Source organism: Primulina huaijiensis, chromosome 2 (genome assembly GCF_012295235.1).
Source record: "Primulina huaijiensis isolate GDHJ02 chromosome 2, ASM1229523v2, whole genome shotgun sequence".
Classification (NCBI taxonomy): Eukaryota; Viridiplantae; Streptophyta; class Magnoliopsida; order Lamiales; family Gesneriaceae; genus Primulina; species Primulina huaijiensis.
The window spans coordinates 1,950,064-1,967,789 of record NC_133307.1 but is presented as its reverse complement, the minus strand read 5'-3'; the positions used below and the strand labels follow the sequence as shown (position 1 = coordinate 1,967,789).

The following is a 17,726-nucleotide window of genomic DNA, read 5'->3' as shown; positions in this document are numbered from 1 at the left end:
TAATAGTATAACTCTAATCTTTGAAATTATACAGTAGCTCAAACACCAAGTTTTGATTTCTTTAAACAGAAGAAATTATTGCACTCCAACATAACATACATGAAAAAATTGAAAATTTTGAATTGATAGATGGTGATATGCTTCAAGAATACTAGGTTTCAGAAAGGAAATTCTTTTCCGAATGTCATATTTTGGTACGTAAAAACTTATGACAAAAAATCATATTTTAATTTTTGTAAAAAACTTATGATAAAATTTTTTTGTCACAAATCTCTTGAAAGATTTGTTTCTGATTTTGAGATGGAAATATTTTGTTTCTGACTCTAAAGGCGGATTATAAAGTCGTTTGTGAATCAATTTTTAATTCAATAAAATGATTTTAGTCTCAATTCAAATGTACCTCTTATAACTTCGTCTTAAAACCTTCCGCCAGGAGTTGATTCAATAGCAGTGAAGTTTGTAGCGGCTGATTCTAGCACAACAACTGATTCGTTATCGTTTGCTTGCCCCTATCGGCTGATTTTATTGCATGTCGATTAACGAAATTTTCCCGTAGTACTCGAATTCTCACGTGTTATTACATTACGGTACATAATCAAACGAAAAATGAGATTCTTTTCTTGGATACTTTTCCTAATGGTACTAGTAAGTCGTAATACCTTCTTGTGTACTAACCGCACTTAGAACATTACTAACCCAAAGTTAATCGGTGCCAAAATAGGTGGATAACTATACTTTTGATTTTAGAAATATAAAAGAAGACTCTGTTTTTTTCCATATTGCAAAAAATTTAAGAAATAATGTCGGATCATTATCATTTATTAATTAATTACCGATAAGTCAATAACAAACCATAATGTTATACTTATTAATCATAGGTTTGATACAACTTTTAACGATCATATATTCATATTCTATTAATTAGGTCCATTATTGTATGTTTTGAATGAATGAGACCATTCCCGGAGTAAATCTATTAGTTTTTTTAATGCAAAACTATTAGTTTATTAAATATAAGAAATAAACATAAATTTGTCGCCAATGCCCATTATTTAAATAAGTTAATTTGAATATTTGAATTTTATTATTTAAAATTAGCCCAAAAAATATTCCATTAAGAAGAATTGTATAAATATGTGATAATAAACATTTAATTTCTAGTTTCTCAACAATAAATTCCATCACTAGTAGTGGTAGTAATTTTATATTATATTCAACGTGTTTTATTTTTAATTTAATTATCATAAGATAGTAAAAATCAAATGTGTATGTATATTCTTATTTAATTTTCATGTGGATTCACTAAAATTATATGAATAATTGCATGTCATCCATAAAATAATAGAAGTTCACATGTATATAAAATAACCATCTTGGGGAAATGTCTCAATATCTCTAAATAAATCTCCATTCATTGTATTTAAGATTTCAAGAACTCATTTTTTTCATAGATATCCACATTCATACAAAGAATCATCCCTCGATTTCAATTCAAGAACCCATTAAGTTAACTCCCCATTAATTAATATATCCCCAAGAACAATGTTCTTAGATTTTTTTCTAATTTTTTTAATTAAATTTGGAACTAACTAGAATGTGATGGGCTTTTTTTATTATTGGGAATAATGTTTCCAAATTGAGAGATTCATGTTACAAACATGAGTGTTCATGTGATCACATGATATTGGAAATATGTTTATTTCGGGTTGATTTTCCTGCCCCTTCAAAATCATATATGGTAGGAGCTAGGATAGGAGAATTTGAATTGTTTATGATGTTAAAACGAGAAAATTGCAATTTTGATCATTCTCTGTATTATCATTTTTTTCGGTCTTAGTTTGGTGTTAGTTGTTTTTTTTTAAATCTCGGCCCTTCTCCGTAAAATACAAATAAGAGTTATGACATTCAATCTCATATAGTGAGAAAGCCGCTGACGCTATGTGATCCGATCAAAGCGAATCATATCTAATAGATGAGATTTCTCATCGATTTTTCCCATTTTGGAGGTTAATCAAAGAGGTTCATTACATGAGTTTTAGACACCCGTTTTCTGCCATTCAAGCCAGCAAAGGTGCAAAGATAAAGGACCAGTTTGCTTCCTCAATTGCAAATGCAGTTTTAGAATCCATTGAATGAGCAGACAAATCCGCTTTCGAATAAGGTTCAACGAATGACCTTCAAAAAATAGTCAGAAATTGAAAGATATAGGAGTAAAACTCGATTTTGATAAAAAAAATAAAAATAAAAAATAAAAAATTTAAGAGTCAATTTGACAAAAAAGATAATCAAAACATAAGATACAGAAATTTGTTTCCTAGTGATACAAGCATGTACATAAGTATATATTAAATTGTTTTGATTGGAAGAATGATCGACATACTATTCGGACTGTTGTATTGTTAGAATATTTGAGTTACATCGTTAGCTTTTGATTTTATTAATTTGATTGAGAATGTTATCTGATGTATACAAGTGGTTTTGTGTTTCATATTTTCGAGTAAATATAACATAAGCATGTGAAGATATTATCTAGCATTTCTCGTTTACTATGTTGGGCCTGTATTATGGGCCATATTGTATCTTCACAGGCCTTGCCTTAGGTCCATCATCTATGGACAGGCCCACGTTAGCCCACACGTTCACGCAGGTAGGAAAAATATAGAGATGCTACATGTACATTGATATTTGTACATCAATATGTACAACACAAAAAATTTAATACAAAAATTCAATTTGTTAAAATCTCACTATATATTGAATACAAAATCCCGCGATATAACAGTAAAATCTCGCGATATAATGATTGTAAATATCGCTGTAACGATATATTGGTTGTACCTTTAGCATTATTCAAAAATATATTTTCACGTCCCAAATGCATATTTTCATTCGGGAATATTTCTACTTTTGGTTTGAAGGTATGCAATTCGTGTCCGTATTATCAAAATTTAAGTCTTAGTCATATATTTTTTGAATTTTGATAATTTTATTGATTTTTCATTTAAAGTAGTTGCTTGACATTATAATCGTTAACATCACATAGGAAAAAAGAGTAAAATTGATTAAAAAATTATCGGATTAAAATCGAAATTTGAAAACATCGATGATCAAAATCACATAGACAAATATATGAAACCAAAAATACAATATCTATTTTCATTCGTAGTAGATTTCATAGATGAATGGTTTCAATTACAAATAATATTATGTAGAGTATTTTCTATTTATTAAATTGTTGATATTTGCATTTTAAAAAAAAACATGAAATAAAACACTGAAAATATGAGTTGAAAGATGTTGGCACCAAGGTACCTAATTTGGGATTAGGTATTGAGTTTGAGACCCAATAGTCAAAACACAAAAAAATAAAAATAAAAATAAAATTGTGAGACGATGTCGTTAATCAATTTTATGAGACTGATATCTTATTTGGATCACTCATGAAAAAGTATTATTTTTTATGTCAAAAACATTACTTATTATTGTACAAATGAGCATAATCGACTTGTCTCATGGATAAAAATCCGTAAAACTATCTCACAAGATGCTTACAAATAGTAAAAAATCTCACCCTGGCTGAGAGGAAAAAAAAACAAGTTGAAATATAAAGTTGGAACGAGAGATATAATTCATAGGTTTCAAGACTCCTTTGATTCTTCACATTACATCTAAAAAGCTCAGGTGTGGTGAATCTCTCGTTTTTGTCTAGATAGATCATTTGACTAGCAATGCGAAAAAGTACTTTATGAAGAGTTTTGCGGCTTTTGGTCCATTTCAAGACTCCTTTGATTCTTCAAATTACATCTAAAAAAGCTTCATCTTTTTGTAGATTTTTGAAGAGTTCTGCGGTTTTTGGTCCATGTAAGTTTAGTTTAATTAAATGTAGGTCTCTTGTGGGACGGTCTTACAGATTTTAGTTTAATTAAGTGTATGTCTCTTGTGAGACGCTCATATTTACAATTAAAAAATAATTATTTTGACACAAAAATAATATTTTTTCATGAATGACCCAAATAGAACATTTGTCTCCCAAAATTGACACGCAAAACCATCTCACACGAGTTTTTGTGTTTAGTTTATGGATCTCAATTAGTAATTAATTAAACATAAATCTCAATGGGGTAAATAATTAAATTGTGGTATCACTTATAGTAACAGATGAAGCATATTTGTTTTAAATTTTCAAGTATGTAAATTTAAAATTTTGCAAATATGAAAAATGAAAATAAAGCACTGAAACAGCAGCTTCCTGCACTTTAAGGCTGAGTTACTTGCACATAATGCTCGGCTTTCCGATCTATTTCCTTGCAACATTTGTTCACGTCTCATGCATCCCTCGTTCGTCTTCTTCACGAAAGCAACGAAACGCCTGCGATATAGCTAGATCCACGCCTCGTTATCATGTCTCTAATTGTATCCCTTGGTCCAGACGGGTACCAAAAGAGTTCTCAACACAAAGGAGATGAGAAATGTTATTGCGGCATAGGCATATGATCTCCCATATTGGATCCCTGTTGCTGCAGCATCCAACTTCTTGGTTTTTACCTGTGACGATTGTAATCATATAGGCCTATTATGGCTGCATTCCTCACACGTGTACGTCTGTGTGTGTACATATATACATATGAACGTCACAAGGAAAGGAGAGATCTAGAGTGCATTAATAGGATATTGGAGGAAGATACTGGAAAGCAAGAAGAAATGGAGAGTATCTAATTGGATTTTTACTACTTTCTTCAGTGTGGCAAATGCAGCCATTATACAGGCTGCAAGAACATTTGCAGCAAGGGTCCCAAAGGGAATCCATTTCAGCGCCCCTTTTTTTCCCAAGCCACGCCCATTGAACAGAGCTAATAACCACCTGATCCAGACATCAACAGGTCCAACTATGCAAGCTAAGAATAGTTGAGCCTAACAACCACCTGCAATGAACTCTTTCTTTTCCGACCTTCCGAACACTCCTCATAGCAGGCCTAGGATAAGTATTAGCATAATCGTGAATGTCCAGAAACAACACGGCCTGTCAGAAGTCCAAACGCGTAGGCATGAAGGGATGCGAAAGAAGGGGGTTGACATTTGTATGTATGTAAAACCATCTGAACCCTTTGGCAGTCTAGATCCCGAACACGATATAACCAGATACTAGAAGCAAGCTTATTGAGATTCAAACATAAATGTTTACCTTTTGATATTAGAAGCAACAAGCTGAAAAAACCCGGAAGTTTTCCAATAAAGAAAATAACTCGTTCACCTATAACAATGCCAAGCACAGCAAAAACTCATTTGCCATCGGTACTAAGGTCGAGCATCTTTTGATTCCAGCCACTGAATGTAGTAAGGCTTCAAAGAAAGCCTGTTGTCAGCTCGATTCCTAGTTGATCCGAAACTTCGAAAATGCTTCCTTTAAATAAAACACCAAACCAGCACCCATCAAGAACGAACCAACCAGAAAAGGTAATAATAGATTTCTATAATAATCACCAGGTAATCAATTGGCAGGATAGCCATAGACAACACTAAAGCTTGTGCAACTTAAACGATGGTCAAGTAAAAGTAAAGGGCATCTATCTGTTTATTTTACAATATCATTGAGTAAACTACGAGGAGGCCAAGGTACTTTCTATACGACAGGGGAAATTAAAAACCAGGCGAATTGTCATAATCCATCAGTGATATAAACATAACACAGGATTGAACTGAGAGTATGACAAAGGATGAACCATGTTTGAAGGAAGATCTGGGTGCATGTAGATATGATCACTTTGTAGCACCAACTCCCCCGGGCCGAAAAGCTTTTGAAGGCCGTATCCAGCTAGAACCTGCCAAAAATATTACATAAGAAAAAGATAAGTTTCTGCAAATAAGGTAGCGGCTAGATAAATCATTCTTTTCCATCTTCAATTGATTTACAGATTGCGTTCTAACGGATTCACGTAATAATACCCCGAGAATTCCGAATACAGCAAGCGATATCAGACATGAAATGTACTCCTACAACCAAGGCAACGGCTTCTTTTCATCCTACCAAAATAACAATGCAATGATAAAACTGAACCATGTGGTCCAAAGACGAAGAAACGGAACACTGGAAAAAAAAACAGATGATTCTTTCTAAAGTGGAGGTATAATGTCTAGGGCTAATGAAGACGCAGGTGAAGAATGATTGAAACTACTGGGGCCACGAGACCAGAACCCGGGAGGCTGCAATAAATAGTTCTTCCCCTTGAATAGAAACCATGGTTCCATTTTCAGACCCACGGAGAAGCGACGAATGTCACATTCGCTGTCGACATCTACTTGAGGCGGTAAAATATATGATCGACTCAACGACAAGGGCCTCGAAAAACTGGCAACACGCACTAGATCAAACGAAGCACTTTTTCTACGTTCAAGTTCAAGAATCTTTTGATCCATAATCAGTGTTTGATTTGCTGAAACCAGGAAACTCAAGCAACAGAGTCAGGAAAAAGTTGCAGTGCCATATATCAGTATCGATCACAAAAGATTATAACTTTTTATCAATGGCCCTTGCGCATGATGAATTGGCAATAGATTATTTGGTAAACAAAATTTCGTACAACAAGAATGAAAATTGCAACACGACTCAAGAAACTAACAAATGAATAAACAAATGTGAGAGCATGTGAGTTGGTTTTATCTCATGTTCAAACAAACAAAAGATCAAATTTAGAACTATTGTCTATTATGCTAATAATACCAAGATCCATATCAACATTATTGTAAGGTAATATTGTGTTCGCAGACGAAAGTAAATAATAAATATATCAGTAGTATAGTAAGATTGTAAATATAACCAAATCAGTATAAGATGCAAATTTGTAAATTTGTGTTTTATCATAATTAAGTGTTGTGTCAAATGTTATAACATTTAAGACAACATGCAGCGGAATATTAAAGTTCGTAACACAAATTCACTTTAAATAAATATATGGACAAGATTAAATATGCAAAAGTATAAATACTTGTGCGGTGCCTCAGGGCAAAAATTAATCACTAGAAAACCAAACTGTTTACAAAAACCTATCACTTGTGATTTTCACAAAAATCAATTTTCTCAACAAGTTCAGAAAATAAACGCTTTCTAAAACAAATAACCAGAAAAAAGACTTAATCAAGAAAGCAAAAACGTGAGCAAAAAACTTTGGAGCAACAAAACGATCTTCAGCCAACTTCGTCACGGATGTTGTCTGAGATGTCTCCAACAATCAAGACAACACGCAGTATCTGCACTCTGCAAATCAGCAACGCCTTTGAAGAATTTTTTTACTGACATCCCACGGCGTGCACAAGTGCATGTATATGTGTATAATCACGAGGGAAAAGAACACCACAAAAATCTCCCACTAAAAACTCCCACGAAAATCACCTCCACGAAAAACTATCTCTACGAAAAACTCCTTTCACGAAAATCTCTTCCACGAAAATCCTACACGTGAACTCTCTGAATTTTTCTCTTCTCTCTTCTCTTCTTTTGAATCTCCATCTCTTATTTATAAATGTCTCATCTTCTATGATTTATCTTGACGGAAATCTATAAGATATGGTATACAAGAATTCTATTAGAAACAAAATCAATAATATCATATCATGTAAATCATTATCATAAATATTATATCTAGAAGATCTTTATCATAAATATAGTATATAGGAAGGTAAAACTCAATATTCCACATAATTTTATCAATAGGAAATTAAATTTAAGGAATATATTATATCACAATAAAATCTTAACATAATTATCTAGAAAGGCAAAACCATAATTAAATATTAAATATCATATTAACAAGAAAGAATATATCTTGAGAAATAAATTTAATATGGAAATTATATTTCCCTTCAATTATTAAATCATATTTGACTACTTACTTCCAGTAAAAAGTTATAGGTCTTATTATTTTTTTACTTATATATATATCGATGTATGTTGTCAAATTTCAATTTTTATTTAATATATTTCAGTTTTTGACAATTTTAATTATTTTTTATCAGGACTGTTGATATAACACTGTACATGTAAGTGCCATGTCAAACGATGACGCGTCGGAAAAATGACCAAAATTATATAAAAAAAATTTGGATCAAGACTGAAATTTGACAACTCAAATGATCCAAATCACACTAATATATACATGGGATTTTGTCAATCATCAACTATCCGCACATTGGGACAGTTGAGACGAACATGCATGTGAATATCACACGAGTTTTAAGCTAGAGAACTTATAGACTAAGGTAGAAAAATCCCGTGAAATATCGAAAAGCATAAAACTTTTCTATAAAGAAACACGAAGTTTTAAAAAATCATTAATTTTATGTAAAAGAACCTCAGCATATTGTTCCACCAAATTAATTTTTTAAGAAATGAACAGGAGCAAGAACATCCCACTAATTATACAAATGTCAAATGGCCACTAACAATTCTTTCCAACAAGCATTAAGTGCCTCCGTAAATGGTTCACATACTAAAATAAAATTGCTTTTTGTTATTTGAAGGGAGTTACAATAATGGTAATACATTGTAGAAAAAAATTGTGTCCTCTTGTGATATGGACAATAGCGGAATCAGGAATATGGTTCTAACCGGGTTAAAATTTTAAACTCTAGAGTCTTTTAATATTTTAAATTGATTTATTAGACTAATATCATATTAATCTAAAATTATACGAAATTTATATATAAATTCCTTTAAAAAAAATTGAACCACCCAAAAGTCCAAATATCTCCACCACTGCGTATGGGAAGAGCCCATCTCAAGTTGGAGTTTTATAGCTATAAAATCTAATACAACGATAAGATAGAAAACTTATTTAATAAAAAAATTCGATGTAATATTTTCGATTTTCATGAATTGTAAACAAAACAATTATTAGAAAAAACTGTTGTATTACAATAGTTATTCTTGCTAAACAAATTTTTTTTTTTTTTTGTGTTGTATGAACATTTGTCACTATGTGTTGCATCAAATCCTCCTGCAGTCAATCTCTTCTTTCTGATTTATCCATCGACTAGTTTTCATCTTCAAATAGTATTTAAGTGGGGCCAGATTTGAAACACAAAACCTTAAAATTCAGACAACATTGGACACATATTTTAATTAATTTATACATAGTTTAAATCCCTGCCACACTGCCCTAGAATCATAATAAATTCAAAATGCAATACAAAAGCAGTCATACCTATTTGTTTAGATATATGTAAAAGATATACTTGTACAATATCATGTAAATCTGCGATATTTGTACTTTAATGCATCAGAGCAACAGCAGCTTCCTCCACTAAGGGCTGAGTTACTTGCACAAAGTGCTCGGCTTCCCGCTCTACTTCCTCCCAACACCTGTGGATGTCTCGTCCCTCATTCATCTTCTTCACGAAAGCAACGAAACGTCTCCAAATATCGGGTTGAAATAGATCAGGGTTCATCCTCAAATATGTAAAAGCACACATCTCTTTCCCCTCTGAGTTCCCTTCGACGTTTAAGGCCGCGGCCTGCAGAATCTGTTCATGTGCATAATCATCATATCTTGGGAGGGCGTTTTCTCCAGCGAGTGGAACCTCAGCTCCGATGGTTGCTAAAGCCACTTGTTTGACAAGTTTCTCGGGTGCACAGAGAGCATCTTGGGGTTGCTCGTGGTCTCTCATCTCTATACAAGTGAAGTTGAATATGGCGCCGTGGCGCGCAAGCATTTGAGCGATTGGTAAGTAGCCATCTCGAAAACGGGTGTTGTAATATCCGGCTGTGAGTTCGGGGGCGTGGGAACGGGAGCCGTAGTGCCAGTGAATGCCGGCAATCTTGACGGAGATTTTGACCTTAGGATCATGGAATATACTTGTGGCAGATTGCAGTATTCGCTCGCCGTGGTTTAGTAGCATTTGGGAGTACCAAGAAAGGAAAAACTCCCCGAATGGGCTGTTCCAGCCACCACCTTCTTTGCGGAAGAAAACAGTATCTTCCGGCCAGTTGTTGTAGTGGCCTGCATCAGTTGGACCAGTGAGTCCCCACTCAGGTTTTCCAATTGCTTCAGCTGCTGCTTTTAAGCTACTGATCATGTACTGAAAAATGGCACGAAAACGAGGTGATTCAAGAAGTAAACGAACGACCTAAAGAAAGATACAACAGATGCCCAAAAAAATATGGCTTTGGAAGCAAGATTTACCTTGTCGTAGCATTGAAAAGCTCCAATCCCAGGAAACTTCCAGGTCCCGTTCTGCTCTGGATAGGATGGGTACCGAAGCTCACCTGCTGGTCCCATTCCAACTTGAATTTCCTACAAGTGAAATAAGGAAAGCATTTAAGTTTCATGTGCCAAAACAAGGGAATCTTAAAAAATAATAAGAATAATTTGATAAATATAAATAAATTATATGCGAAAATTTACCACGATGGTGTCGCCTAGGAAATTCTCGAATTTGTCCTTGAAAGCCCTCATAAAATCTGAATAACATTGGACAGGAGTTCTTCCCTTCAGTACTGGAAGAGTATCACAACCAAGTGATATGTATTCGTAGTTCCTTCTACCCCACTGGTCTGTATAAGCAAGATCCGGATCCTGGTCTATCTCCTCCACAACCCATTTCGGCAGAGGAATACTGAAGAAGTGAAAGATCACATGATGTCAATAAACTTCAGACTGTACTTGTTGAAATTCAAGAGAATGATAACAATATAAACACAGGAATCGCATCAAGAATTATTTCAATTAAAATCCCTACTCCGACTTTGAAACAAACAAAGAACAATTTTTGGTTATCTAAAGATAAATCCAATAGAAGCAAGGAAAAGTTATAAACTCCTTCGTAAGATACTTTGGTCCCATTTTCTTTACATTGTATGAGGTTAACAACGCAAGATGCACTTGGACTATTTGGACATAACATGTCACCAAACTAACGTAATTCGCACATATGGTGATAAAACATAACGTGCACTCCAATGGACAATACTGGGGAGGCTTCCTCGGTTCCCGGAGACTAAAAATACATCAGTTTTGGCTAAAAACCGATGACATCTTCGCCTAATTATTTGTGCATATGTTGCTTAATGATGCACATCAAAATGCATTGCCAAATTCAAAAAGCTACTCAGAATCCCAGATAGTATAAAGTTCCTATCTTTAATCAGATATCATTTATTCCATGTTTACCCAACAGTTTCATATGTTATTATTTCATGGTGAATTTCTAGGCCTTAACAATCTTTATTCTAACACCTGATCAAAGATATATAACAGAAGATAGAAACAAACAATTTCATCGTCTCCAGCGGCCATTGAGATTTCTCACACAATTCCGATACGAATAAAAAATCCCAAATCATGAACAAATCCAGCAAAAAGACCAACAAAAATCCAATCAATACGAGAGAAAATAAGCAGGGATTGAATCGACTTACGTGCAAGAATCCCCGACATTTCCGCCGCACTGATGGAAGGACATCACCGCCTGAACTTTCAGCCCGTGCTTCCTCGCCATCTCGATCAGCTCCGTATACCCGCCCCAGTTATACTCCCCGGGCCTCTCCCCCTCCACCAATCCCCACCACACATCCATCATTATCCCCTTCACACCAGCGCTCTTCAGCGCCTGCAAACTCGCGTTCATCGCCTTCTTCCTGTTCACCGTGTGGTTCCACGTCACGCTGTCCAGCGGCATCATCACGAAAACCGGAACCCCCTTCTGCGCCTCCTTATCCTGCGCACCTCCTCCCGCTAGATACTCCTTATCCTCCGTAATTGGCGGCGGCATCATCAGAGCCTGCGCGGCAACCGACAGATCCGCCCGTACGCCGCCCCTCAACGGGCTCATAGGCGGCGAAGGCGACAGCCGGTCCGCCTCAGCTCCCGCTCTCTGAGACAAGACCAGCACATTCGCCGGCGCCCTCCACACCGCGGCGGTCACCGTCGAAGACGCCGATACCTCCCCGGAAACCTCCCCCGGAAACTGGGCGCCGGAAATCGCTCCGATCTGGTGAGGGAAACTCATTGCCATAATACCCAGAACTTCAAATTTCAAAATTTCAAAACAAATTTCACAAATTTAATGATATTTTTCTCCTCAGAAGCAAACAATGCATGTAGCATACGGAAGAAAGAGTGGTGCGTATTTATAGAGAGAGAAAACAGTACAAAAGATGAGATTTTTTAAACGGTTGGACCGTCATGGTTTCGACACGTGTCCCATGGGACACTTGGCGGGATTTGGGCGGTTTGGGATTAGACGGCTGAGATGGTCTGGGAGTCACGTGAAAGGAACGGTGGGATTTCGATCAAAGGATGAAGGTTCGAGTGAGGACGTGACAATCTCTGTAGGAGAAGACATGCTGGAGTTTAGCTTCGTAACGTTGCTTTGACGTCCACGAAATGGGGCTTTTATTAATAAAATAAAACAATTTTATTATTTTATCTTTTTTATTTAAAAAACTGCGAATCTTGGCTTGAGATGCGTGTCGATAAATTAAATTATAAAATAAAATAACTTTTTTATATAATAATAATAATAATAATAATAGAGTGTACCGATTGTTTTTTTTTTTTTATTATTATAACATGGGAGTATGGGGTGACTCGGATTTTTTTCGTTTTTATTAGTTTAAAGATGTCTATGTCGACATCGGGCTTGTAGCCCAGTGGTCTCACTCCTATAGGATTAACCGGTTCTCCAGGTTCGATCCTCCCTCCCCGCGTGTGTTGTAATAAATTAAAAAAAAAAAGATGTTTATGTTACTCAATTCAAAGAATTGTATCATTTTGTAACAATTTTATATTACAAAGTTTAAGTTTGAATTTTTTATTTTGTTATTATTGGCTGATATCGGTATTATATTAAAATATAATTTGAATAAAAATCCCACGAGTTCTGGAGGTATATTTATTTATTTATTTATTATTTATTTTGAAAGATTTATATCAACTCAACTCAATTCAACCTGATCTGATCCTAAATGTTAACATATAATTCTCCCAACTCATACACAAATTTTAATGGATTGATTCCTAAAAAACCGTTAGATAATTATATTTAAAATATTTTTAACTAATACATTATACTAAAAATTATATTAAAAAAAGTTCAATTGTAGGACCCGACCCCAAACCGTCTTGTGTAGAAAAATCAATATTTCTTATTCAATCCGACCCAAATAAAACGGTTCGGTGTCTGGTTCAAGTTCTACCCGACCTTAAAGAGATTCATAGTATTTAGGAAACTAATACGATAAAAATATATATACGAGGGCATGAGGTATTTGCAGACGATTCAAAAAACAAAATGGTGTTTGTGTATGGATTCATATTTCATAATATCTATTATCTATCTATCTCTATATTTCATATTTGTAGAATGTTTAGTTCTAACATTAGAAGTAAATAATAATTAAAAAGAAATGAGGTAATTTGGCTATGTTAATTCATAGATGATTAATTATTTGTGTTTGCATATCTTTACTGTCCCGATGATTTCTCAATTTGGCATCCATTTAGTTGTTATTTGTTTCATTTCATTTTTAGTTGATTTATCAATTTCCCTCATTTTTCCACGATGGATGTATGAAGGTTAGTCTATGTCTATTCATAAAGAGTCGGGTGATTTATTTCTATTTGTTTAATTGTTATTTTATTACTTGTTTAGGGATATAATTTTAAAATTTTAAATTTTGGAACATCAATCTGCCGCCAAGAAAGGAAAGACATTGACATCATTTTTCTTTAAGAAGAGAGATCTGATAATCTAGTGAAAGTATTCAGCTACAGTCCCTACAATGCAAGATCAATCTAATGAAAGTCTTTTGATTCCCAATATCCGTATTCCATCAATTTCCTCTCCTATAGACGAGCATTTATCATTATCTACTTGTATTGAAGAGATCCGTGAAAAAGAAAACAAATATATGAATACCATGTTAATGTACGAGATGAGATAAGGCGTTCATTTATAAATATGAGGTCTTAACCACCAGATATGATGGAGTATCCGGGTACAAAATTTGGAAATCAGAATCGTCGGTTTCAGAAAAAAGGGTTTCAAAAATTTCTTTGGTTGGAATATTCGCCTTCAACAAATAAGACATATATTTTCCATTATTTTCTTTTTCTGAATGATATTAATTCGTTTAATATCTCACCACTGGTTAATGAAGGATTTGACAATTGGAAAAAGATAAACCAACCAAAAACATGTGTTTTTTTTGCTCATATTGGTTCTGCAGCTTCTTCGTCTCATACTATGTTTGACAGAAAGGCTGAATTTTTCATGAGATCCTCGCAACATATTGATAAAGTGATACATGCACAATGTAAAGAGGGAAAATAGAAAAATCATTTGTGTTTGAGGACCTCAATTGTAGCTGTTCGATGGCTAGCACTTCAAAGTTGAGCCTTTAGAGGCAACAATGAATCTATATTTTCATCTAACTGTTAGAATTTTCTTGAATTGGTGAAGGTTTTTTCAAAAATGAGTACAGAAATTGACGAAATTGTACTTGTGAATGCTCCAAAAAAATGCCCAATACATTGCTCTAGAAATTCAAAAAGAGATTTTATATATTATGGCCCATAGAGTACGATAGATGGTTCGTGAAGAAATTAGAGATAAATGCTTATGTATTCTTGTTGATGAAGCACAAAATATATCTAAACGGGAGCAAATGGCCATTATCTTGAGGTTTGTGAGCAATCATGGGATTTTGACAGAAAGATTTTTTGTCATCAAAAGTGTTAGTGACACTACCTCTGTAAATCTAAAAAAAGAAATATCAAATGTTCTTGTTTATCATGACCTCCAGGTTAAGAAAATCAGAGGTCAATGGTATGATGGTGCTAGCAATATGTGTGGCGCGAGGAATGGACTTCAAACATTATTTTTCAGAGATTCTTCGTTTGCATACTATGTCCATTGTTTTGTCCATCGATTACAACTGACATTGGTTTTTGTAGCTTAGGATGTCGGTGTTGTTTGGGAATTCTTTTCTCATTTGGACAATATTGTCACTTCTTCCACTAAGCGCATTGCTGAGTTACATGATGCACAAATAAATGAAATTAAGAATTTGTTGGCAAGTGGAGAACGTGATTCTGGAACTGGGGCCAATCAGTTTCCTAATTTGCAGCGAGCAGGAGTTACTCGTTGGAGTTTTCACTATGATTCAATAAAAAATTTGATAAGTATGTACACTGCAACTTGCAAAGTTTTTGAAGTTCTTAGTGACCATTCTCTAAATGAAAGAGCTAAGTCTGAAGTTCGTGGGATTTACAGAAACATGGGAAGCTTTGAATTTGTGTTCATTTTGCACTTAATGTATAAAATTATGAGAACAACATATACTCTTTGTAAAATTCTTCAAATAAAATCTCAGGACATTTTGACTGTTATTACATTTTTCACTACGACTAAAACTATCCTTCAAGAACTTAGAGAATGTGGGTGGGAAAAATATCTTCACGAAGTGAAAGTTTTTTGTTCTAGAAATGAAATTGATGTGTATGACCTTTATTGTCTATATAAGATCGGTCGTTCTCGACAAACTACAATCGAGCATCATTACCACTTTGATGTTTTTAGTGCAACAATAAATTACATCTTGATGAAGTTAAATACTAGGTTCAATGAGTCATCAGTGGAACTTCTTTCTTTTAGTACAACTTTAGATCCTAAAAATTCATCTGACTTATTTAACAATGATGATATTTGCAAGCTTGCAACAAAATTTTATCCTGGAGATTTCACAGATCAAGACATCGTTGCTTTGGAGTATGAATAGATGCATTATAAACTTGAAGTGATGCAAAATTTGAAAGTTTCTACACTTGTTGAGTTGTGTCGGTAACTGACTGAGAGTTGACGGTCAAAAGTTTATGTTATGTTGACTAGATTGGTTCATCTTGTTTTGACATAACCTATGTCAACATCCACTACTGAGCGAGCTTTTTCAGCAATGAAGCATGTGAAGACGACACTTCGCAATAAAATGGAGGATGACTTTCTTGCCGATTGTTTGACACTCTATATTGAACAAGATTTAGCTAAACATATAGATGTACATTCTACAATAGATGAATTTTATGTTTCGAAATCTCGTAGAGCACAACTTCGTTGAACAATATAATGTAATATCTTTGTTGATAATATATATATAACTTATTATATTAAGTTCAAGCCTCCCAAACTCTAATTCATGGATCCGTCCTTGACCATCAATCATAATTTTCGATAAATACACAACCTCTCGATCATTTAATTGGTGTCAAAACCAAGTTATTATGTTCGATTAAAAGAGTTCAAGGATTATCTTAACTGGAAGAGGGATTGTATTAAGATACTTAGAATGCTTTACTATTTAAAAAATTAAAATGGACACAGTTACAGCCCAATATATATGTAGGGTTTTAAATTATATAAAAAAAAATTGTGAGATATATATCTTATTTGAATCATTCATAAAAAAAAATAATTTTTATGTCAAAAATATTATTTATTATTATAAATATAACTAAACTTAAATATTATTCGTGAGATGGTATCCTAAGCATACATTTGGTATTTTATTATTACATGATAAATAAACGTCTAATCCTATGTGTGCAGCATGCACTAATTCTACCGACTTATTTTACATTGCTTTTCCGTGTTAAGTCCATTTCTAGTTATTGTCTTTTGTGAAATTGTCAAAAGTAACACGTTACACGACTCGNTGGTACAATATAGATTTTTTTTTTTTAAATCCTAAACTAGGAGTGGGAGGAATCGAACTCGAATCTATATACGGGAAAATCTTAGGTGAGACCACTGAGCCAAGCGCCCGATCTCTGGTACAATATATTTTTAATGGCATTAAAAATGTACAAATATCATACTCATTTATACGATTTTACGGTTTTACCCATCATAATCGGTCATAATTACCTTCCAAAACGAAATATAAAAGATTAGGTCTCTGTGAGACGGTTTCACGGATATATTTATGTGAAATAAACAATCCGGTCCATATTTAAAGTGAAAAGTAATATTTGTAGTATAAAAAATAATGCGTTTTCATGAATTGAATCGAGTCGAGTCGAGTATGAGATCCGTATCACAAAATTGACATGTGAAATAGTCTCATAAGAATTTTGTGATATAAAAAATATTGAAAACTTTATCTTCATTCTTTTTTATTTCACAAAATATTAGAACTCGATATTTATATATATATGATCAAATATAATAATAGTCCATGTAAAAAAATAAAAGTTTGATGTGTCAAGTAAACTAGTGGCATATGTATTAAGAAAAAAAAAAACCATCGTGGCGCAGAGTTGAAAAATCACATATTATGATTATAAATTTGTTTGATCGTAAATTTCAAAATATCTTCTATTCATTTAGTCAAATGTAAAAGTCGATAAATTTGACATACATCGAAAATTTTTGTCAATGCAAAATTTTCACACCTAACAACCGGATCCTNTTCAATATATTAAAAAAATATATATGTGTTTATGTACATATATAAAAGTTTGGACTTTGGAATATTTTTTTAAAAAAAATAAAATAAAATTTCGGAATATTTCTTCATTGAATATTTGGTGGGGATATCATGCGATTCTAAATTTGACTAAGGGGGCTGAAATTTAGTGAAGGAAAATATTGAAATTCACATATATTTTATGTTTAAATGTGTTATAACAACAAAATAGCATCTTTAGACTTTATATATTAATTCAAACTAAAAAGGT

General features: G+C 33.5%; 2 protein-coding genes and 1 long non-coding RNA gene across 3 annotated transcripts; 1 reads left to right on the top strand and 2 right to left on the bottom strand.

The window, feature by feature from the left end:
- Positions 1-4,137: 4,137 nt before the first annotated feature.
- On the bottom strand, positions 4,138-6,596 carry LOC140958890 (uncharacterized). Its single transcript, XR_012171848.1, has 3 exons — positions 5,944-6,596; positions 5,721-5,819; positions 4,138-5,401 (listed from the first exon to the last, which is right to left on the bottom strand). It is a non-coding gene; the product is annotated as an uncharacterized lncRNA (long non-coding RNA).
- Positions 6,597-9,107: 2,511 nt separating this feature from the next.
- Positions 9,108-12,101, bottom strand: LOC140963600 (beta-amylase 1, chloroplastic). Its single transcript, XM_073422992.1, has 4 exons — positions 11,411-12,101; positions 10,398-10,608; positions 10,176-10,286; positions 9,108-10,071 (listed from the first exon to the last, which is right to left on the bottom strand). The coding sequence occupies exons 1-4, from the start codon at positions 12,004-12,006 to the stop codon at positions 9,265-9,267; spliced, it is 1,725 nt and encodes a 574-aa protein (XP_073279093.1). The 5' UTR covers positions 12,007-12,101; the 3' UTR covers positions 9,108-9,264.
- Positions 12,102-14,581: 2,480 nt separating this feature from the next.
- On the top strand, positions 14,582-15,772 carry LOC140971879 (uncharacterized). The gene is made up of 2 exons (XM_073434410.1): positions 14,582-14,797; positions 14,954-15,772. The coding sequence occupies exons 1-2, from the start codon at positions 14,582-14,584 to the stop codon at positions 15,770-15,772; spliced, it is 1,035 nt and encodes a 344-aa protein (XP_073290511.1).
- Positions 15,773-17,726: the final 1,954 nt, after the last annotated feature.